The sequence below is a fragment of the Crocodylus siamensis genome, chromosome 1 (assembly GCF_052110815.1).
Source record: "Crocodylus siamensis isolate JL-2025a chromosome 1, ASM5211081v1, whole genome shotgun sequence".
Lineage (NCBI taxonomy): Eukaryota > Metazoa > Chordata > Crocodylia > Crocodylidae > Crocodylus > Crocodylus siamensis.
Genome location: NC_143395.1, coordinates 224516173 through 224540389, shown reverse-complemented (window position 1 = coordinate 224540389; position 24217 = coordinate 224516173). Strand labels below are relative to the sequence as shown.

At 44.9% G+C, this 24217-nt stretch overlaps 1 protein-coding gene across 2 annotated transcripts in view; it reads right to left on the bottom strand.

Moving 5' to 3' along the window:
- The window catches only part of HJURP (Holliday junction recognition protein), a 69788-nt gene that overhangs the window by 29639 nt on the left and 15932 nt on the right, over window positions 1–24217 (bottom strand). For both annotated transcript variants that reach the window (XM_090057954.1, XM_090057963.1), the window contains exons 4-6: window positions 20246–20273; window positions 10609–10661; window positions 6790–6847 (exon numbers count right to left, since the gene is read on the bottom strand). In XM_090057954.1, the coding sequence (XP_089914080.1) occupies window positions 6790–6847; window positions 10609–10661; window positions 20246–20273 (139 nt within the window). The remainder of the gene's footprint in view (window positions 1–6789; window positions 6848–10608; window positions 10662–20245; window positions 20274–24217) is intronic.

The window sequence follows — 24217 nt, the reverse complement described above, 5'->3', positions numbered from 1 at the left end:
GCTGAGCTTGTCCAGGTCAGCCTGGATCACCTGCCTATCTTCTGGCGTGGATGCTTTGCCCCAAAGTTTGGTGTCATCGGCGAACTTGGCCAGTCCACTCCTGACTCCAATGTCCACATCGTTAATGAAGATGTTGAACAGTATGGGTCCCAGGACAGAGCCTTGAGGGACCCCACTGGTCACAGGGCACCACGATGAGTGACTGCCATCAATCACAACCCTCTGGGTCCGACCACGAAGCCAATTTCCCAGCCAACGGATTGTGGTGGAGCCAAGGCCACAACTGGCCAGTTTGGCCAAGAGGTGATCATGGGATACCAGATCAAAAGCTTTTTTGAAGTCAAGATATATGACATCAATCTCTTCTCCCTTGTCCAGGTGATAGGTCACCTGGTCATAGAAGGAAATGAGATTGGTCAAACAAGACCTACCCGCAACAAACCCGTGCTGGCTATCCCTTAGAATGTTAGCCTGGGCCAGTCCCTCAAGGATGGCCTCCTTAATAAACTTTTCTAAGATCTTCCCCAGGATAGAAGTCAGGCTAATGGGCCTGTAGTTAGCCGGATCCACTCTCAGGGCCTCTGGGAGCTACAGCCATGGCAATCTGGCAGCAGACAGCCTGGCCAGTAGCTGGAATGTGGCACTGACTGGTCAGGCTCTGATTTCCAGTGGCACGCTGCTGCCATGCATCACCCATGTGCGTCACCCTGTTTTTTTAAGGCGTGGCTTTTTTTGACACTGGAATCTTCCCGTGTCAATAAAACCCTGTGCTGCAAATTAGTAGCACAGGGAACGCCTGCACGTGCAGTGCCACAGACAAGTCTGCAGAGCCACATAGTGCATGTCCACAGTCATCTGGACATGCCCGCAGAGTCCATTTCAGAGCTCTGTCACAGAAAAGATATGTCCATTTCACAGTTTCATAGTAGCTAGGGTCAGGAGGGACCCGAACAGATCATCTAGCCTGACCCCCTGCCACAGGCAGGAGTGAATGCTGGGTTCACAAGACCCCAGACCGGTGATTATCCAACCTCTTTTTGAATTTACCCAAGGTAGGGGCAAGGACCACTTCCCTAGGAAGTTGATCCCAGATTCTAGCCACCCTATCTGTAAAACATTGCCTCCTCATCTCTAATCTAAACCTATTCTCCATCAGCTTATTACCATTGTTCCCTGTCACCCCAGGTGGTGCTGGGAAGAAAAGGGCTCTTCCTATTTGCTGATGATCTCCCCTGATGAGTTTGTAGGCAGCCACCAGGTCCCCCTTCAGCCTCCTCTTGCTGAGGCTGAACAGGTTCAGGTCCCTCAGTCTCTCCTCACAGGGCCTGTCCTGCTGCCCTCTCACCAAATGGGTGGCCCTCCTCTGAACTCTCTCCAGGCTGGCAACATCCTTTTTAAAGTGCGGTGCCCAGAACTAGACGCAGTACTCCAATTTCGGCCTGACCAATGTTGCACAGAGAGGGAGTATCACCTCTCCAGACCGGCTTGAGATGCATCTTTGGATGCATGATAAGGTATGGCTGGTCTTGCTGGCTGCAGTCTGGCATTGGCGGCTCATAGTCATCTTGGAGTCAAGGACTCCAAGATCTCTGTGCTTTCAAGAGAGGAACTCCCCAGCCTGTACCTATGCTGTGGATTCCTTCTCCCAAGGAGTAACACCCTGCATTTGTGTAAGTTGAACCCTATCCTAAGCTCATCTGCTCACTTTTGTAGTCTGTTTAAATCTAGTTGCATCCTCTCTCTCCCTTCAAGTGTGCCCACCTCACCCCACATTTTAGTGTCATCAGCAAACTTGGACAATGTGCTTTCAACCTCCTCATCCAGCCTCCTCTATACTTTCCTAGTCATGGGATATTTTGGCAAGTTGTATCTCCCAAGCCTGAAGTGATGGGGCCTGGAGCTTTAGCAGGTCAGGAATTACATCTATCAGAGTCACAACAAGGTAGAATTTTGCAATTGTACATAGCTTCACTAACCTTGCCTACCCTAGCAATTGTAACTTTTCCATGTTACAGTACAAGTCAGGAGAAGACAACCCATGCCAAGTGTACCATAAATGGCACGGGCAGGCTGTGCATGGCACGCAACTGATGGGTGAAGGGACTGGCAACACAGCAACAGAAAGGATAGGAAGCAGAAAGCAAAGCAGAATATCAGGCAGGGAGCACAGAGTAAAGAGCAGAAAGCAGAGCAACAAATTAGGCAAAGGAAGGGGATCAGAATGGCACTTGGAGAGGGGGTGGAGCTAACTTGTGGTACTTCTACTGAAAAGGTTGGATGCCACTGCACACGTGCTCTTATTGAATGGATGCTACCCTACAAACCTCCTTCAAACATTATCTAGCCTACCTAGAAAAAGGCTAGTGTGACCTTTTATAATTCCCTGCATATGAAATAAAGCGATTGGGTGATTAAAAGAAATCTCTTAGTCCTATTAAGATAGTAAGCTCCTGCTGTCTTAGCATCTTAAGCATGTTGGTTTGACTCTGTGAAAGCAAGAGATCTACAGAAGAAAACTGGCAGATTAATTAGTTGATTAAAGTGAAAGGCAGATACTACTCAGAAAAAGAAATCTACAGTAAGAGTGAAACACAATCGTATTCTTGCATACAATAGTGAGCAATGGATTTGCCATGATAGCATATAACTTGCTCTCTAAAAACATGGCCTTCCAGCTATTATAAAGGCTAGTTTAACAAGAAGGTGGAACACACAGCAGTGTATCATGAGATCAAATGAAGACTTCTTATGATGTGTTAGAGTCAAATTAAATTGCCAAAACAGAATCTGACGTTTTACTGGGGGTAGATACATTGATCAGTCATTTAATTAATCTCTTAGTTGTGCTGTGAAAAGAAACACTTATTATCTTATGGTACGTGGCGCAATAGTATTCTCTGTTGCAGCTGGCTGTTAACTTAGATGCCGATTACATAAAAAGCCCCCTATAAAAGCCCCCAACCCTAACTGTTTAGGCACCTGAAAAGCTGTAGGAACTAAATGTTGAAAAAAAATTAGTCTAAAGTTCTGCACCTGTGAACACCAAAAGGTGCCATTTTGACTGTTTTGAGTGCCTTAATGCTTATCTGAATGTTGATGTTTAAACCCCTAAGGATTCACAAACTACAGTGGCCCCACACCTCAGTCCTCCAGTTCAGTCCAGTAGATGGCCTCAGAGCAGGCTTGAAGCACTGAACTATGCACAATGCACAACAGCCACAGCCACTTTTATTCAAATACATGGCCAGAGAATGAAAAAGAAAGATGTGGTATCCACTTTATTTATGTATTTACTCAAATAAAAGACAAGGTTTCCCCCCACACCACCTGGCATGGAAAAAAGCCCCTCAACTTAAAATGACATGAATGTATTTATGTATTTTATAGTAGGGCCACAAATGTGCAATATGATAATGATTATTAGGTGTTCCTCCCTAAACAATGAGGTTCACACCTGGGAGAGGAACTTAGTCTAAACGGCTGAAAGAAGTAATCACTGGGCATGTCTACAAGAGACACTTATGCCACATTATCCTAATAGCACTGCACAGTAGCATAGCGGTTAAAAACCATGCTAATAGCCTACTGTGTAGTATAATTAGCCTAACGTGCAATAAGCATCAGAAAATAACTGTGCGCTGGAATTAGTTACTGCACATTTAGTTAGCAGTTTACTAAATAAGTTAAACTACATACAGAGTATCTAAGGTGCATTAATGAACGTGTAGATGCACCTACTGAGAATTAGCATCTGACGTGTATGCTTAATAGTAAGTCAGACAGGCCCTTGTGGATGTGGTTTGAGGCATATGAGCCAGGCTGCTCCAGACAATGATGAATTTACATTTTAAAAAAGAGGAGAGTGACACTAGGAAATGGACTAGAAGAGTATTTCTTAGAGTAGGGAAAACAGAGTGGGGAGAAACTATCTTTAGCATATTAGATTAGTACCGTCATGTCTGAAAGGATGTAAGTATGTTCTTGATCATAAATAGATCAGGAAAAATGTGAACATTTTGGGGAATAAAAGGATAACATAGGTTCTCCAAGAAGTCAATGAAAGAACAATGAAAATGGCCACATTAAAAAAAAATACTTAAGTCAGTCCTTGAGAGGCAAATATTATCTAAAGCAATGGTTCTCAATAGTTTTACTCAAGAGACCGCTCGTTAGATTCAAGGCACCCTCTGGAAAATGTTAGCTTTTAGTTTTCATTTGATTTTTCACAATAGAAAAATAATAGAGCAATTCTTCTGTGGCAAAGAACTCAGACCACAACAGGTCAGAATGCTTTTAACACTATGAAATCCTGTTTGAAATCTCTGGGTTTACCTGTGAATTATATTTGCACATCTAACAGTGATAACACTGTGTGACACTACAGAATCCCTGAAAGGATCTCAAGGCATTCCAGGGTGCCATGGCACCTTAGTGGAGAATCATTGGTCCAAAGTTTCCTGGGCATAAGTTGCTTTAGTCTCTGGTGATTTAGCTGGGCAATACAAGTTTGCAGTTTGGAAGAAGTCTTTGGCTTAGTCAGCAGTGGAAGCTGCATTTTTAAGGCTTAGAGCTAAGATGCATGAGTAAGGTCCAATCGTTGCTCTGATATTTCCTTTTGGTTTTTCTTTGTTTGTGTTTTTACTATCGCTTCTCGGCCTCTTGAAGACTCAGATCGAAAAAATTTTCTCTGCATGTTAGAATATAGTTACTGATTCTTAAGGTTTTCATGTTTTGATAATAAAACTTTTGTTAACTTTTATAACTTAGCTATTGTCAGTGATAAATGTGATTTCAGAGCATTTGACTAAACAGGCAGCCCTCTTCTGCAGAGGAGGGGATCTATGATTTTTGAGCATATGATGGACAAAAGGTCTTTAAGATGGCAAAATTTCCTCTTCTAAGATCTGGCAAAACCAATGATGGTGGATACCAAGGAGGGTAATAAATGTGGGATAGATCACTTTAGATATACCATGTTCAATACTCTCCCACTACTACTATTGCTCGAAAAAAGATATTGGGCTAGACCATTGGGCTGAATCAATATGGCACTTATGTTTGTATGCTGGTAAAATGGGTAGAGCCGCAGTGCCCCAGGCCAAAGAGCTGGCCCCTAGCACGTCTCAGTCTCTTTTCAGTAATCAAGCAGCAGACAGCAGACAGGGATTTGAGGCTGAAGGACACCCCTGAAAACATGAGAGCACGCACATGCCTCAAAAGCACAAGTGACTAACCCAGGTCAGGTATTCCTCACACATCTCTCACCATAAAAAGGCAAATTAGACAAGACACTATAATCTTCTATGAAGAAACAAGATGCTAAGTCAGTGATTCTCAACAAAGTGTCACAGCACCCTTGGATACCTTGAGATCCTTTCAAAGGTGTTGTGGTTGTGGGGTACCATACAATGTTAGCATGTTTGGTGTGCAAACATAATTCACAAGATAACCCCAGAGTTTTCCTATAGGAATTTATAGTGTTAAAAACATTCTGACCTGTTGTGATCTTTCTGAGTTCTTTGCAACAGAAGAATTGCTCCGTTTTTCTGTAGTCAAAAGAAGAGTGAAAAATAAGAGCCTTGAGTCTAAAAAGGTCGAAAACCATTGTGCTAAGTATTTGCAGATGCTCACTCAAGGGCTGTAATGATGGGAAAGAATGGAAATGACAGAGGATGCCACAAGGCTTTCTAATTCTACCTTTGAAACAATTTAGAATGCAGAGCAGTAGGAGGGTCACAAAAGCACTCCAATGGATCCTGACCTCAAGAAGGTTCCATAGTCTGGAACTACCTGGTGCTTCCCATGAACAGAGATATGCAGGACACCCGAGTTCCTCACTCACTCTAGTTAAATTTACCGTGGATTTCATTGTCCAGGCTTAGAAGAAAGGAGGCAACTTCTAACCGTCTTTGTTTTTTGTAAATAATGCATTTACAAATATAGGTAAGGATACTAAATAATATAGCTGAAGACATTACCCTAAAGATAACTGGTATTTCAATTTGACAAGAGGACAAACAATGTTTTCACACTTGTTTTTCACCGATAGGTAAATGCAAAGGGGCATCTTCAGGGATATACTATATTTATGAAAGCAATTATGTAAATCAAAGAAATTATATATTAACTTATGAAATTATTGGAAGGTGATGTTTTATTTAATCAAGAATTAATCGTAGGATGTTAACCAGCCATGAATTACATAATGCAAAAGAACAGGTATTACAGATTGGAAAAATGTTATCAGAAGTATAAGTATTTGATGACATTCAAAACAAAGGTAGTGGTATTAATGACTTATATAATTAATTAGGAACATAACACCAAACAGCTTGGTATGTAAAACCCATAACTGATACGGAAATGGTGATACAGTTACAGCAGTGAAAAGGTCCCATCTAAAGAATTTGCTAATTAATCCATTATTAATTATGGCACATACTTTGAGACAAAAGTTTTTTAGGATTTATAACATGAATTTGTCACGTATAGCCAGCCCATAACAAATTTTTAAATTTTCTCCCTTGAATTACTTACACCAACAGCAAGCCTTCTGTGCTGAGATCTAAATACTGCATGGATGCTGCACTAGATAGCACTAGCAATGTTGCAGAGTCTCCACATGGTCCCTAGTCTGTATTTTAGTTACAAAGCATTGCAAACATGAAAAGTAGGCATGTATTAACAAACATCATTTTAGTTATTCTGGAAAAGGTGGCAACAGGACTTTTACCCACTGCAGTTCATCTCTAGCCAGTGTGAAAACTGGTAACATTTTTGAAGCCTTACCTGTGTCTTCAACTTGACTGTCTTCAGAGGATTGTATGAAAGATTCCCCAGCAACTTCCTAAAAAATAGCAACATGTATGTGAACAAAAAAATGAGTCGCAAGACCTGGTCACAGGTTAGAGGTGTTCTTGTGCAACTAGTTCTCCTTAAAACTAGATTTTGTATTCTTTAGAAGTTTAGCATTTGATCCAGTACCCAGGGAAGTAGCTGATACTTTGCCAACGATTATGACATATGCTGGATTAGTCCCTAACTACCTATTTTAAAAACATTTCAGTAAACTATGCTGAAAAGTGTCTAGAAGCTTCTACAATATTTTATTGAAAATGATAATATACCTCTTGTGCCAAGTCTCTGCAGGAATCTTTTGTAAAACAAGTTTCATATCCAGTTCATTTACCAAAAAACCTTGAATCTACTACAGCAAAACGCAGACAAACAAAAAGATCATAAACAAAAACTAAACAAGAAAATTATAATTGTTTTCATAGTTTCATAGTAGCTAGAGTCGGAAGGGACCTAGTCCGACCCCCTGCCTTAGTAGGAAAGAGCACCGGGGTCAGATGACCCCGGCAAGGTGCTCATCTAACTTCCTTTTAAAAATCCCCAGGCTAGGAGCCTGCACCACTTCCCCTGGAAGCTGGTTCCAGGCCCTAGCCGCCCTGACTGTGAAGTAGCGCCTCCTAATATCTAATCTAAACTTACCCTCCGCCAGTTTGTGACCGTTATTCCTGGTCACTCCTGGCAGCGCACGGGGGAACAGGGACTCCCCCAATACCTGCTGATCCCCCCTGACCAGTTTGTAGCAGGCCACAAGGTCCCCCCTTAACCTTCTCTTGTGGAGGCTAAACAGGTTCAGGTCCCGTAGCCTCTCCTCATAAGGCCTGCCCTGCTGACCCCTGATCATACGAGTGGCCCTCCTCTGAACTCTTTCCATATTGTCCACGTCCCTCTTGAAGTGTGGTGCCCAGAACTGGACGCAGTACTCCAGCTGCAGCCTGACCAGTGCCGCATAGAGGGGGAGGATCACCTCCCTGGACCTGCATCTGTGGATGCATGACAGGGTACGGTTGGCCTTCTTGACTGCCTCCCCACACTGCCGGCCCATGTTCATCGTGGAGTCAATGACGACTCCAAGATCCTTTTCCGTCTCCGTGCTGGCAAGAGGGGAGTTCCCCAACCTGTAAGTGTGGTGCCGGTTCTTCCTCCCCATGTGCAACACCTTGCACTTATCAGTGCTAAACCCCATCCTATTCTCATCCGCCCACCGTTGCAACCTGTCAAGGTCAGCTTGTAGCCTATTGCACCCTTCTAGTGCACCCACATCCCCCCACATCTTAGTGTCATCAGCAAACTTGAACAGGGTGCTTTCTACCCCGTCATCCAAGTCACTGATGAAGATGTTGAACAGTGCGGGCCCGAGGACCGAGCCCTGCGGAACCCCACTGCCCACATCCTTCCAGGTCGAGAAGAACCCATCCACTACCACCCTCTGGGTGCGGCCCTCCAACCAGTTGGCGACCCATTTGACCGTGTGGGCATCGACACCACAGTCTCCCAGCTTTTTGATGAGGACAGGGTGAGAGACAGTGTCGAAAGCCTTCCGGAAGTCCAGAAAGACTACATCCACAGCAACCCCTGCGTCTAATGATTTGGTGACCTGATCGTAAAAGGCCACCAGGTTGGTCTGACAAGACCTGCCACTGATGAACCCATGTTGGTTGCCCCTGAGCATGCATTCCCCCGCAAGGCCCTCCTGGATGTGTGCCAGGATAATTTTTTCAAAGAGCTTACCCGGGATTGAGGTAAGACTAACTGGCCTGTAATTTCCCGGGTCCTCTTTTTTTCCCTTTTTGAAGATAGGGACCACATTGGACCTCTTCCAGTCCTCCGGCACCTCGCCAGAGCACCACGAGTGCTCCTAGAGCCGCGCCAGGGGTCCCGCAATGACCTCGGCCAGTTCCTGTAGAACCCTAGGGTGAAGATCGTCTGGACCAGCGGACTTGAACACGTCCAGCCTCTCCAGAAGTACCCTAACTAACTCCTCGCTAACCCCTGGCCCAGGCGTGTCTCTCTCGGGGCCCGAGGGGGGCCCAGCAGGGAGGTGGCTGAACTGGTCCCTACTTAGGAAGACAGAGGCAAAGAAATCGTTAAATATGTTAGCTTTGTCATCTGGCGTGATGACTAAGTTGCCCATCGTGTCCTGCAGGGGCCCCACATTACCCGGGACCCTCTTTTTACCCCCTATGTATTTGAAGAAGGACTTCTTATTGTCCTTAATCCAGGAAGCTAGTCCTATCTCCAACTCTGCCTTGGCCCTCCTGACTGCCCCCCTACATCCTCGGGCGACTGTAACATAGTCCTTCTTGGTGATGACCCCATCTCTCCATTGGGTATATGCCTCCCTTTTAGCAAGGAGACATTCCCGGATGCTCTTAGTGAGCCATGGGGGTTTATGTGCCCTCCTGCTCCCTTTGACCCTTGTTGGGATTACCTCCCTTTGGGCATGGAGGATCGTCTCCTTAAGGAGCAACCACTCACCTTCGACATCTGATTCCCTTCCCCTCTGGGTCCTCAGCGCTTCCCCAACGATCCTCCTTAGCTTGTTGAAGTCAGCCCTCCTAAAGTCTAGGGCTGTTGCCTTGCTGCAGCCCTTTGCCACCTTACGCTGGATGGTGAATTCCAGCAAGCGATGATCACTGTCTCCCAGGTGGCCCATCACCCGCAGCCCCCTCACCAGGTCATCACCCCATGAAAATCTACTACTGAACCTTTGCTCCTGAAAAAGAGCAAATCCCCAAAACATTAAACCTTAAAAGGCCCAGAGTTTACTACTGAAAAACACATTAAACAAGCAGTGTTAACAAAATCTATTTTCAAAGTTGAAAAGCTCATATGCAACCTCTCTCACCTTAGATAAACCTAAATTTGAAGCTAGGATTTAGTGGATGAGAAAAAGGATGCTAAAGAAGGGCTGTCCAACTAGCATCATACACATGGCCCACAACTAGATAAACTGTGGTCCAGGGGGCTTGTCAGCATGCCTGTTGGAGCTGCTCTTGTTAATCCGGAACCCAGGGAGTCAACACTTCTGCTTGTCCCCCACCTTCCACTCCCTTGCCTGCTGCCAGATTTGGAGTGTTTTGGTGGCCACTGGCAACTCAAATCAGTGGCAGGGGAAAATGGGAGGCAAACAATGGTGGCAATCACCCTATGGGTCCTGGAGCCATGCCAATGAAGGGCTCTGGCAGTCACCCTTACAAGCTGCTGCCCTGTAGCCACAGGTGGGTCCATCCAGCCTGCTGCAAGTCCTGCAGTCCAGATGCAACCTGTGGAGCTAAACGAGTTGAACACCTTTGTATTCGAGAACCCCAAGAACTAAAAATATACATTTTGTTTCAGCCTATGAAGGAACATATAGGTTTTTGACAACGTATAGTTATTTTAAAATGATCTAAGTGGACAAATGGGGAACTAGAAGGGAAATTTTCTGACTAAAATACATGGTTGCAAATTCTTCACACAAGGAAAAGAAGTCAGATATGCAGTATCTGAAAACAGGTGCATGGCTTTTGTAGGTGTAAAAATAAACTCAAATTTTCTCAAATAAGTTATTTCTAATTTAATTAGAGACAGTGTGGTAAATTAATTAAACTATTTGCCTGCTTTTTAAAAATGTGGTCTTATAACAATCTTACCAACTCTTTTAGGAGTAAACACTTATAGAAATTATATTTACATAGTCATAAACTCATGTCTCACAAATCAGCTTTTCTTTAGATTTACATTTGCCAAAAAGGGATAGCTGTGTGTTCATACCTGATGAATTTTCATCTCTTCATCTTCAACACCAGCAATCGACTGCTCTGTTTCTTAATTAGAAAGAATGATAAAAGACACTTACGTTAGAATCTGCTGCTGATAGTTGTTAAAACTGCACACACACAGTGATTTCATTAACTATATTTAATTTACTAGTAAATTAAGTAAACTCTAAAGAGGTCTAACAAATTCAGAACATGCACAATGAAAGTAAGAAGAAAGATTTCAGGACAGATTTATGGCCAATATAAACTGATATAGGAATGTTGAAGCCAATGGAAATATGCTGATTTAGATCAGCTATAAATCTGAGTTAGTATTTTATAATAATAGATATTCAAAAAAGGCTCCTACAACTCTTATATAAAAGTGTCAACTATGATCACACCCTGCCACACTTAAGCAAACAAATAACTTTACTCAGATTTAAATTATACTCACTTTCAGAAATTAAATATTACCTAACTACCTTGTAACTGGTAATTACTGATTACTATTTGTTAAAATGATCTGCAATGTTCTAATTAGATACTACGTGTCTTTTTCTGGTTGTCACATGGATTGAAAGGGAGGATTTAGGGCTACAATATTAGAAATAAATACTTAAAATATTATCCAAGTTGCATTCAAGTTCATTTTAGTTTCAACTTTAGGTCACCTTTTTCTTACTCTAGACACCTGTCTAAAGCCCACTTGTATTATGTGAGAGTAACAGGCCTATGAACCAGAAACCTAATATCTGCTGGTGTTCCTAAGATGTGAGCCATCCCATATCCCATGCTACCAATTTCCAAAGACAGACTACTGCACCTGGCAGCACAGTTTCAGGGAGAGGCAAGCAGCCAACAGTGGCGAAAGAACAGGTTATGGACTATTTAGAAAAACTGGATGTGTACAAATCCATGGGGCTGGACACGATGCACCCAAGGGTGCTGAGAGAGTTGGCTAATATGACTGATTGCAGAGCTGCTGGCCATTATGTCTGAAAACTGGTAACAATCAGGAGAGGTCCCAGATGATTGGAAAAGAACAAATATAGTGCCTGTCTTTAAGAAAGGGAAGAAGAATCTGGGGAACTACAGCCCTGTCAGCCTCACCTCAGTCCCTAGAAAAAAATCATGGAGCAGGTCCTCAAGGAATCCATTTCCAAGAACTTGGAGAAGGTGACTAGGAACAGTCTGCATGGATTAACCAATGGCATGTCATGTCTGACTAACCTGACTGTCTTCAAAGATGAGAGGACTGGCTCTATAGATGTGGGGAGAGCAGTGTATGTGGCGTACCTTGATTTTAGCAAGACTTTTGATACGGTTTCCTACAACATTCTTGCAATCAAACTAAGGAAGTATAGGTTGGATGAATGGATTATAAGGTGGATAGAAAATTGGCAGGATCATCGGGATCAAAGGATAGTAGTCCTTAATGGACCAATATCTAGTTGGCAGCCAGTGTCAAGTAGAGTGCCCCAGTGTCGTTCAATATCTTCATCCAAGACCTGGTAGGTGGGATGGAGTGTACCCACAACAGACAGTAGATACACTGGAGAGTAGGGCTGGGATTCAGAGAGACCTAGACAAATTGGAGGACTGAATCTTGCTCATGAGATTCAACAAGGATAAATGCAAAGTCATAATCAAATGGAGAAATTGTCTCAAGTTGCAGCAAGGGAAGCTTAGATATTAGAAACAAAATAATCACAAGGAAGGTACTAAAGCACTGGAAAATGTTACCCAGAGGTGGTGGAATCTCCATCCTTGAAGGTTTTTAAGACCCAGCTAGACAAAGCCTTGGTTGGGATGATCTAGTTGAGGCTAGTCCTGGTTTGAGCGGGGGATTAGACCAGAGCCCCTCCTGAGGTCCCTTCCAACCATAATTTTCTGTGATTCTATAGTAAGGAGGGACACCCTCATCAGATGTGCCATACACTTCAATTTTGCTGCATGAAATGCCACCAGAAAGTAGAAACCCTGTGTCTGTAATTGCTGATGCTAGTTTGTCAACACTCATGGAAGAATAAACTGGGGGGAAAGGGAGAAACAGTTTATTTTGGGCAATCTCTTGTGGGAATAAGTTTCCCTTCTTACAGATGTTTTGGCCCTCAACAGGCTTAGGATAACACTTGTATTCACCCTACGAGACTTTACTGTGCCTTAATATGCATTTTATATAATTACAAAACCCGTTTTTATAGATTGCATATATTTTTGTATGAAAAATCTAAAAAGAATCTAAAAGATACTCCAAGGTTTGTGTGCCTGCGTAAAGATTCTACTGACTCTCAGACCCGCTCTCTGTTTCAGTCCTGATCATATTCTTCCTTCAGTTAGTACAATACCAGAAGTACATAGGCTGACTGATTATAAAAACCAAACAAAACCAAATTTCCTTAGAAGCAGAGCATACATCTACTGATGATTCAAATTTTTTTTTTTTTTTACAACAGTGCGTACTCTTGAACTGAGCCTGCTAATAACACAAATCAGTCAAATCTATTTTCAGACACTACTTGTAACATTTATTTCTTCTTGGGACAGCATGCGTACAATGCAATGAGCCTGGAAAAATAAAAAGAGAGCACAGGTTGTATAGGAAACATTCTAAACCCTATTGCTCAGGGTTGACATTAAAGAAGTTTCCACTTCAGGCAAATTTAATTGCTCTTGCTTTTCTATGCTTGTTTGCAGATAAATAGATATCAAAAGACAAAAAAAACTAGGACTGTGCGAAATTTCGCCAGCTGTTTCATTTCAATGCTGTTTCAACTCATTTTGAGCTCGAAACAGCAAAATCAAAATGAAACAAGGCTTTGAAAAAGCCTCAAAATGAAATGAGGGCAGTTGAAATGTTTCAGGTTTCGAAATGTTTTGAGTTTCGAAACTCAAGCAGGGCTTGCCTGCAGGGAAACAGAAAGTAAGGAGAGGGAGGGGGAAGAGCAGGGGAAGGACTACTCTCATATTGATTGTGTAGCTGGCCAGTGACTGTCATCCTTCCCTGAGGTCCCTTCCATCCCTCCCCCAGAGCACTGGGATTGGAAAAACAGGATGAAGGCAGCATTGTTTGAACTGGCCTGCTTTCTGTCACCCATGTCATGAGTTTTGCTTGAAACCGTGGCACCTATCTCCTTGAAACCTGGCTGGCTTCATGGCCTCAGCAGGGGCTACCATCCCTGCAGTTTTCACCCTACTGTGTCTTAACACACACACAGCACAAGTTTTGCATTCAAAACTTTGAGGTGCAGGTTCCCAGAAACTCCTGCATCCATGTCCTTGAAACGTGGCAGGCTTCATGGCCTCAGAAGGAGCTACCATTCCTACAAGTTCCATCTGAATCAGGCAAGAACTAATAAAGTTATAGGCAGTTTTGTGGTTCCCCAGTATAGCCTATGGGCGAAACATCAAAGCAGCAAAACAGTTTTGACAAAAAGAAACTCAAAATGAAACACCGTCCCATTGAAATGTCAAAACGGAAGTCAAAACGAAACAGTGCTGTTTCACACAGCCCTAATAAATACTGTTTTTTCATGATGGGGGTGGGGAACCTTGGGGACCAATCAACCTAACATCTCTAAAGAAGCAAATATTTAAATAAATGCACAAGTAACAGGACTAATCAAATGCCTAATGTTTGTACAATTACACATGTGGCTGGATAACAGGAAGGGAAAGGAGAAAGGACTGGGGCTACAATGAGATTAATTCTGCTTCATAAAGTTAAGCACATGTTTACCAGGATCAGAGCCTTAACTTAAGCTCTTTGGACGAAGCACCACATCGTTTATTTTGTGAATACAAAGTACATTTACAAATGCTTTCTAAATAACTTTTAGCAATATGTTTAATTTTTTAAAAGATGAATCAGACCTGTATTTTGGCAGCTTATCTGTTACTGGAAACCGATGGGAAGTCAGATAACATACTGCAATGTCCCATGAACATTCCTATACCCATCTTTGTAAAGCAAAATCTATTAAATACCTCAGAGGAGCTTTGTTTGGTCTAAAATAGAAATGGAACATTTGCTTGATTCAGGAAAGAAGAAATTTTAAGACTGTGGGGGACATATCCCAGAAATACATTATTTCCTTGGTCTTTGTACTCTGAGCTGCCACAACAGACAACTCAGCAGAGGACTCAGCACAACATAAGTAACTAATGCTTAGAATAAAAATTTAAAAAATAAAACTACAAGTGCAGGTAAAAGTGCAGAGCAAACATGAACACCCAACATGAAGGTGGCATTCAGTACAGAAATATTTTGGTTTTTATTTATGTTATCTTCAGTATTCTTCTTTTAACTCAAAAGCAAGGGTGCTTAACCTCTGGCCCATGGGGCAAATGCGGCCCACAGAACCACTGCATCTGGCCTGCAGGGCCTTTATAGGTTTGAAAATTTGGCAGTGGGGAAGCAGTGACCATTAACACAGTCATCCTCCTCCCTCCTAAACTCCCATGCAGCAGGTTGGAACCATGCTCTAGTCCCCACTTCTGGATCAGGGCCAAGCTACATCACCTTCCCCCGCTGCGGAGCCAGGTCATGCCCCTTTCCCTATACAGGGCTGGGACATGCCCCCTTCCCTCTAATTCAGGCAAGGCTGGAACCTGGTCATGCACCTTCCTTGCCCTCCCCGTTCTCCACAGGGCCAGGCCATGCTTCCTTCCCTCTTCTTCCCTGCTCCATTGGGCCAGGACAAGTTTCTTTCCCCTGTGGAGCTGCATTGCAGCCACCCTGCCCTCTGCCACCCACCCTGCTCTGCATGGCCAGATGGTGCCTGCCATGCCGGTCCCAGGCACCAGATCAGGACCACCAGCTGGATCCAGCCTGTAGACAGACTGGGTGCTGTCCATCCAACCTGCCGTGGAATAAGGTTGAATACCACTGTTCTAAAGTAACACACAGATCAATATAGCTAACTATATAATCACTGACTCCTAGGAGTGCAGTGTATGATGTGGTCAGAACAGTACTATAAATTATATGTTTAATTATTCAGTCATAACTAGGCATGCATTCTTCTTTTCTGTGATGCAGAGATCTTCAGGAAACTAACAGCCAGCCAAGTACAAGATTCCTCAATACCATTCTTTTATGCTGTTCTGCAAATTTTATTTTTCAAAAGCTCCAAGTTATTGTTGCGTTGAAAATCCCCAGTGAACCAATATTTTTAATCAGGTTATTTATAAACAAACACGAGTCAGTAAAATTTGCAAAGTCATTTTTTACCTCAGATCAAAAGCTGTCAATGTTTATACTAACCCTTATTTTTTAATTTTACAAATGAATAACTGCTAAATATTTATTGCTTAGGACAACCTGAGACATATCAGGGAACCTGGTTTTCTCAGTTTAAAAATTATGTGATAAAAACCTGCAAATCCTCATTTTTCCATAATTAAAATGAAACGCCACTATTTATATAGGTATCAGTTGAACACAATATTTTATTGATTTATTTACAATTTTAAAGCAATTCAGATGCCTACCAGTGCTTCAATCATTATAACAACATAAATTCTAAATATATATTTTGGTTTTGGCCTTTTTAACATGGCATATTAGAGCTCCCCCTGCTCTCTTTGCTTACCAGGACGTAAGTCCAGCTGTGGCTGTTCCTTCTGCTGCTTTGTGGTGCTGAGCAGCCCTGATATGCCAGTGCCCTATACTCCTAAACCACAACCCCCTCCCCAGCCCTAACAGTGTCCTGCCCAACCTGCAGGCCCCAGCCCTACAATGTGTGGGGAAGGGAGTGCCTGACCACAGGTGACATGTTGCTGGGACATGGTGGGGGACAGATGTCCCTGGATTTGTGCACCCACAGTGGGCATGGGGCTGTGAACTGGTCAGACCAGCATAGGCAGGAGCTGCCTCTGCAGCATAGCAGGCAGGAACCAGCGCGGGAGCGCAGAGAGGGATGGCAAAACTTGTTGCAGTCACTGCCAGGAACCCCCACACCAGTTGCACCCCCAGCTGCACAAGAAGTAATGGACTGGTGGGTAGTGGTGCTCTGCCCTCACCTCCTCCCATTGCTAGCATGTTGGGCCACAGTTCTATCCTGCCCCCAGGCCCTGGCTGCTACTGCCAGTCCCCTCAGGCCGCAGCTGTATCCCAGACAGGAGATGGGGTAAGGGGCAGCACACGCGGCCTGAGGGGAGTGGCAGCAGCGGCTGGGTCATGGCAGTAGAGTAGAGCTGTGGCCCAGAGGGTGACTGTCTGGTTGCAAGAGGAGGTAAAGGCAGCACAGCCTCCACCACAGTCCATTACTCCTTGCACTGCCGGTGGCATGCCTGGCATGGGGGTCCTGGCACCAGCAACAATGAGTCTTGCTGCCCTGCTTCACCCTCCTGTGCTGGGTCCTACTTGCTAGGCCATGAAAGTGGTTCCTGCCCATGCTGGTCTGGCCAGGCTGCAGGCCTATGCCCCACTATAGGCACAGAAATCTGGGGGGGGCACATGGCCCCACCAGAGACTTACTTGTAGGGAGCTGCTCTCCAGCATGCCGCCTGGTTGCCGTGCGCATGTATGTGCGTGCACATGCACAAGACACACCCTGTCTGTGATTGCTCTCCTCCCATTCCTCCTACCCCCAAGCAGCCCCTTGCAGGCTGGAACTCTGCCACCCTGAAAGGGGAAATCCACCGTCTTCCATGGTTTTTTCCTTTAAGGGAGAAAATCCATGTTTTTCTGCAACAAATGGAAGACCTGGGGCCCTGTTTGTTCCATATTGCTCCAATTATAAATCAGACCCCTCCCCCCAGCTTAAAGAAAACCATAAAAATCACCCTCAATTTATGGGATAACTCTAGTCAAAGAAACATGGCATTACTATGTGAGGCAGCTGATCCTATGTAGCATCATTAAGCATGAGTGACTGGTGTCCCCTGAATCTGTCGGGGGGGGGGGGGGAGAGGGGCAGAGACAGAAGCCACCAATGGCAGCAGCCCTGTCGGGGGGGGGGGTGGCACCAGCGTCGGCCGTCGGGGGGGCACTGGCCCTGTAAGGGGGACATGTGCATCCCCTACCCATCACCTGTGTCATTAAGGACCATAATGGCTTGTCAGGCTGCTGGCTGATCTTATGACCCCACAAATGCTACCCATTGTGGCTCTTAGGAGCACCATGTAGGATGAGTCTTGGCCCACACAAGGAAGAGCCACTATGGTTGGGTAACCCAGATCACCTGTACCTGGAATTTATGGTGATTTCCCTGCTCTCTTGTAGGAGGTAGGCATTAATCCTTCCTCAGGCAAACCAGGAGCTCAGAAGTCTTAAAAAGCTGGTATCAAGTTGAGATTTCCAAACCCTTTGCTCTGCTGCCTTGGGTTCCCAGAGATGTGGCAATCCATGTGGCAGGTCACCACTGGAGCCATAAAGCCAGGAAAGAGCCCACAAAAGGAGGTGGCAGGAAACTGGGAGTTCTGTTGGAGCTTGTGATAGGGCCCACCCCCATTACTGAGGAGGAGCATGTCCAAGCCACTTCTGTCCTGAGATGACTCCCCACTCCCCCCACCCCAAGACAGCACTGTGGCTGCATGGACCAGCTAGAAGGCCATATGGCAGAAAAAGCTGTGACAAAAGAGCTCTGGCTGAAAGAGTGCCCCCAGCTGCAGACAACTGGAAGCCCGGCCACCTGGGCAGGGTGGAAGGGTCTGCCCCCATGGGAGCAGATTGTTCAAAGCAGCCAGGAAATAGAGGGGGGGACCTCCTGGGCAAGGAGCACGCTGCCGCTGCTAAAGACGCTTGGATGGTGTAATTTTTGGGTGGGTTTACCCTTGTCCAACAGAAGCCCTGCTGCCAACCTATGTACAGATCCAGGCTGTTGGGATACGAGAACCACAAGACAGGGAGCGGACAGCAAAGACCACAAATGGTAAGCACGACCGTAAGTGCAACCCTTTTCATTTATTATTACTATTGATTTGTGTTAACAGGGATGGACTCTGGGAAGGGAGCCCAGGGCCTGGGAAAAAGCTCATAATCCAGGGGCAAGCCTCAGGCCAGCAGCCCAGAGAGGCCAAGGTTCTGATCTGTGGATCCTTGGCTGAACCTCCACAACTAGAATATTAAGGAGTCGGGGAGTAGTGGTACACCCGATCCAACACACCCAGCAATGCCTCTCCAGGGTCATAACTACCTGGGTGGTTCACAGAGCCCTGCCTTCTATCTGGCCTTAATTATATTGCAAAAAGATAAGATTTAAAAGCAGTTATATCAAATCCTAGGGTATTTAAAACAGAACTAGTCAGTTTCTTTGGCATTAATTTTTAAGCAACTTGGACAGTGTTGGGTTGGGGTCAAACCAAAAGATTTTAGAAATAGAAATACTTGCCAGTGCAAAATGAAAGAACCCCAGATCTTTTGAAATCTTCACTGCAAGCTAATACTTCTCTCCCAGCTTTACTCCACTACCCAGTATCTTTTGACAACCATTCTACTGCAGTCACCACATACATACAGACATTCCTCTTATTCAGTAGTCCATTTCTAACCCCATCTTGGATGCACAAAATCTTTGAGGAAAGAGTGTTAAGGTTGCAAAAAAAATCAAGCACCCAAAACTTTGGAAATATCAGAATTAAGGTTGCCTTAATTATGTCCTCGTTTCTGTATACATTATGATACACAATCACATTATTTTTTCTACAGAACATTTGCTTCATTCAGCGCTGACTTGAGTTTCTGATTTTTTATTTTAAGTTCCAGCAATATAGATGTTTGCGTGTATGATTTCTTTCTTTTATTTTTAAGAACACACACAAAACCCCCCCATATTCTACATGGGTTATCAATACAGATGGAATCTGTCTATCACTACAGACTTGAACTAACCAAATATTAGGTGCAAATAGGCTGCTATTCTCTATGTATTTTAGCACTGGAAGGGACGAGACATCAACTTTCCATTGGGTTTCCAATATTTGCTGACATGAGAAATGACGAATTTTAGAACTCTCGGGTTCACACTCTAAAAAGGAAGCATTTCCTAATTGGCCTTTTCTGCTTTCAGTTTGACCGTTCTTTCTACTCCACCCAATCTCGTCTCTGATTCTCCTCTGGCTGCCTCTTCCACCCTCAGTTTCCACTCCTCTGGCTTCCCCTCCTACTCACAAGTCTTCTTGTTAGTTTCTCATCTTAGTTTTTCCATGGGCTCCTTATCCAATCCATTTCATTCTGCTCCATCCCCAGTCACATCACTGATTCCTAGTCCTTTCCAATTCCATTGTCATTCTTCCTCCTACATTTCTCTTACCTGCTTCAGCTCTTTCCACAATCAGTACTGGCCTCGTCTCCCTCCAAGTTTCCTATCTCCTTGGCTCAACCAGTCCCGGCTGCCTTTCCTAATCTATAACCACTCATTTAAACATTTTTCTCACTAATATATAATTTGAACACTATAGATACAAGAGAGGGCTTTAAAATCCAATAACTATTTGTTTGGGTATTAAACATTTTTTCAAAACTTTTGACAAAGGTGTATTAACACATCAAATGAAGACAACCTGTCAGGTGACTGCACCTACTGCCTTTAGACTGCAAAGCATATACAAAACCATTGTATCTTCATGTACTGTAGATGTGGCATTTCTATTTTACTTCTGGATGGATTAAATATAGATAATATTGTAAGACTTTTCTTTACCTGTAGTTGCTTGATAGTGTGTAGTCTTCTGAAATTAAAAACAGAAAGCAGAGTCAGAAGTTAGAACTGCAAGAGTTATTTTGACTAAACCACTTATTTATTTCAATGCTGTAAGGCACCTATCTCCTTCAATTCTCAATGGCCATGGATGACATTTATGTTGTTATTTTAATCTATAAGGCAATGACTATCCTGGCATCATCTTGTTTCCACCTTGTTTACTCAAGCCTTGGTACTGTTGTGGCAAATCAGCAAACACAAGCTATAACTTACTTTGTATCTATCAAATTAATGACAATACCCTCCTTAGGGATGCTTTAGAGCAGGGGTGGGCAATTATTTCAGGTGGAGGGAGGCTTAATGAGATTTAGTGAGCTGTCGAAGGGCGCATAGGTAGCCCCTGGTCACCATCTTCCCTGACCTTTGCCACCGGAAGTCCCTCCCCTTGCCTCCTAGTAATACTCCTGGGGGGGGGGGTCTGTCATCTTAGAACCAGAAAAAAAACAGATCATACACTAAAAGTCAAACACCTGCTATAATTAGTGCCTCTATACTAATGCTCGTAGTATGGGGAGTAAGCAGGAGGAACCGTGCCTCCTGATTGTGAGTAAGAACCCAGACTTAGCGGGGGAAGAGCTGCACCAGGACTTCTTCAGTCAGCTTATGGAGGCAGTTAGGTCAAGGGATGTTATTGTCATGGGTGACCTAAACTACCCAGACATTTGCTGGGAGGAGCAGACAGTCAGGTCTGACCGCTCGCGTAGGTTCCTGGATGTATTACAGGACCTTCACCTTATCCAGGAAGTGCATAGCCCGACTAGGGGTAACGCCTTGCTGGACCTGGTCCTGGTCCTGGCCACGGGGATGACCTGGTGAGGGGACTGCAGGTCTTTGACCACATGGGCAATAGCAATCATCACCTGCTGGATTTCACTATCCAACGCAGGGTGTCAAGGGCTTACACCAAGGCTAATGCCCTTGACTTCAGAAGGGCCAACTTCAGTGAGCTTAGGAGACTAGTGGGGGACGCACTGAGGGCCCAGAAGGTAGAGGAGATGGGAGTCCACAAGGGATGGTCGTACCTTAAGGGGACAATCCTCTGGGCCCAAAGGGTAACGGTCCCTGAGAGAAGCAAGCGGGGTAAGAGTGCTCAGAAACCCCCTTGGCTCAGCAAGGGCATTCAGCAATGCCTGAGAACTAAAAGGATGGCATACAACCAGTGGAAGGGAGGAGCTATCACCAAGGAGAAGTACTCCTCCTCGGCCCGTGAGTGTAGGAGGGCTATTAGGAAGGCCAAGGCAGAGATGGAACCAGGCTAGCGTCCAGGATGAAGGACAACAAAAAGTCCTTTTTCAAGTACATTGGGAGCAAGAAGAGGGCACCAGGCAATGTAGGGCCCCTGCAAGACGCAAACGGTAATATTGTGGCTATGCCAGACAAGAAAGCTAATATTTTTAACAGTTTCTTTGCCTCTGTTTTCTTGAACAAGGACCAGGACATCCCACATACCAGAAGTAGAGACAATCTCGGGGATAGTTCTGTCGGGCCTTGGGTCAGCGCAGATGTAGTTAGGGAACTTCTGGAAGGACTAGACATTTTTAAATCTGCAGGTCTGGATGCCCTCCACCCAAGGGTGTTGAGGAAGCTGGCAGGGGTCATCACGGAGCCCTTGGCCTGGCTGTATCAGCATTAGGGGTCATCCGACCAGGTGCTGAAGGATTGGAAACTAGCTAATGTGGTCCCAGTTTTTAAGGAAGGAAGGAGGACCCAAGTTACTATAGGCCTGTAAGCCTCACCTCAGTGCTCGGGAAGACCTTGGAGAGAATCATCAAGGAGTGTATCTGTGGGGGGCCAGCAGGGGAGAACATGCTCAGGGGCAACCAGCATGGGTTCATCAACGGGAGGTCCTGCCTGACCAACCTGATTGCCTTTTATGACCAAGTAACTAAATCCTTGGATGATGGTGTCGCCATGGACGTAGTCTTTCTAGACTTTAAGAAGGCCTTTGACACTGTCTTTCACCCCATCCTCATCAATAAATTAAGCAACTGTGGCATTGATGCCTACACAGTTGGATGGGTAAAAAATTGGCTGATCAGGTGCACCCAGAGAGTAGTGGTGGATGGGTTGTACTCAACCGGGCAAGATGTGAGCAGTGGGGTACCCCAGGGCTCAGTCCTCAGGCCTGCACTGTTTAACATCTTCATCAGTGACTGGACGAGGGGGTGGAAAGCACACTGTCCAAGTTTGCTGATGACACTAAGATGTGGGGAGAGGTGGACACATTTGAAGGGAGAGAGAGGCTGTAACTAGATTTAGACAGACTATAAAAGTGGGCAGCTGAGAATAGGATGGGGTTCAACATAGACAAATGCAGGGTGCTGCACCTTGGAAGAAGGAATCCACAGCATACATACAGGCTGGGGAGTTCCCCTCTTGAAAGCACAGAGGTGGAAAGGGAACTTGGAGTCATTACTGACTCCAAGATGAACATGAGCTGCCAGTGCCAGACTGCAGCCAGCAAGGCCAGCCATACCTTGTCATGCATCCAAAGATGTATCTCAAGCCAGTCCAGAGAGGTGATACTCCCCCTCTATGCAACTTTGGTCAGGCCACAATTAGAGTACTGCGTCCAGTTCTGGGCACCACACTTCAAAAGGCATGTGGCCAGCCTGGAGAGAGTTAAGAGGAGGGCCACCCATTTGGTGAGAGGGTAGCAGGACAGGCCCTATGAGTAGAGACTGAGGGACCTGAACCTATTCAGCCTTGGCAAGAGGAGGCTGAGAAGGGACCTGGTGGCTGCCTACAAACTCATCGGGGGAGATCAACAGCAAATAGATAGAGCCCTTTTCTCCCCACCACCACCTGGGGTGACGAGAAACAATGGTAGTGTTGTTGGAGACTGATGGAGAATATGTTTAGGTTAGAGATCAGAAGGCAATTTTTTACAGTTCGAGTGGCCAAAATCTAGAACCAACTTCCCAGGGAAGTGGTCCTCGCCCTTACCTTGGGCAAATTCAAGAGGAGGTTGGATGATCACTTGTCTGGGGTCTTGTGAACCCAGCATTCATTTCTGCCTGTGGCAGGGGGTCAGGCTAGATGATCTGTTCAGGTCCCTCCTGACCCTAGCTACTATGAAACAACCCTGTACACCCCTGGGCATGGGCTCCACACTGCCACCAGTCCCAGTCCCACACACTGGACTCCTGCCCAGCTGCAGCTCTGCCCTGCCTTCCCTACCTACTGCCTTGAGGGAACGGGATGCTGGGGAAGCCTGCAGCAGCAGCCCCACCAAACGATAGCAGGGTTGGCCCTTCCACCCATAAGTCAGAGCAAGACATAATACGGCTTGTTGGGGGCAGATGTACCCTCACAGGCAGAAGCACTGGATGAAAGTGCTTGGAGAGGTGTATCTGCCATGTGGGTCACATTTTGTTTGCCCCTGTTCTAGAATAAAGCTCATCTAACCCATCATCCTGCCAAGTTCAAAACAGTCCTTATTTGTTGACCTTCAAGGCCACATTGCCCAGTTTTTTGAATGAGCATTTAGAGGAAACCTGAAACTGGAGGGCATCTATACACATGCTGGTTCACTTTCTAATAAGAATGTGTCAGAGCAGACTTAATTAATCAAATCTGTTTCACATCCCAATTAGAACACTTCAGCGTAGTCTCATCATCACATGTATAAGGCCCCATGGGTTTAAACATGGCTGCTGGGACACTTTACCTAAACTTTGTTGAATGAGATTTAGATAAAACATCCCACAACCACCTTTAAACCTGTGGGAGCTTAATACACATGACAGTGAGGTGTTTTAATTACAGCAGCTTTCTGGGAACCACTCTAAGTAAAAGCACCCCCTCCACCCAACACCAAGGTTGTGTATAGGCAGCAGGAACTTCTTACAATTATTGATGAGCTTTAAGACTAAGATTCAGCTTAACATGTTTTTGTTGTGAGTGCTTTTG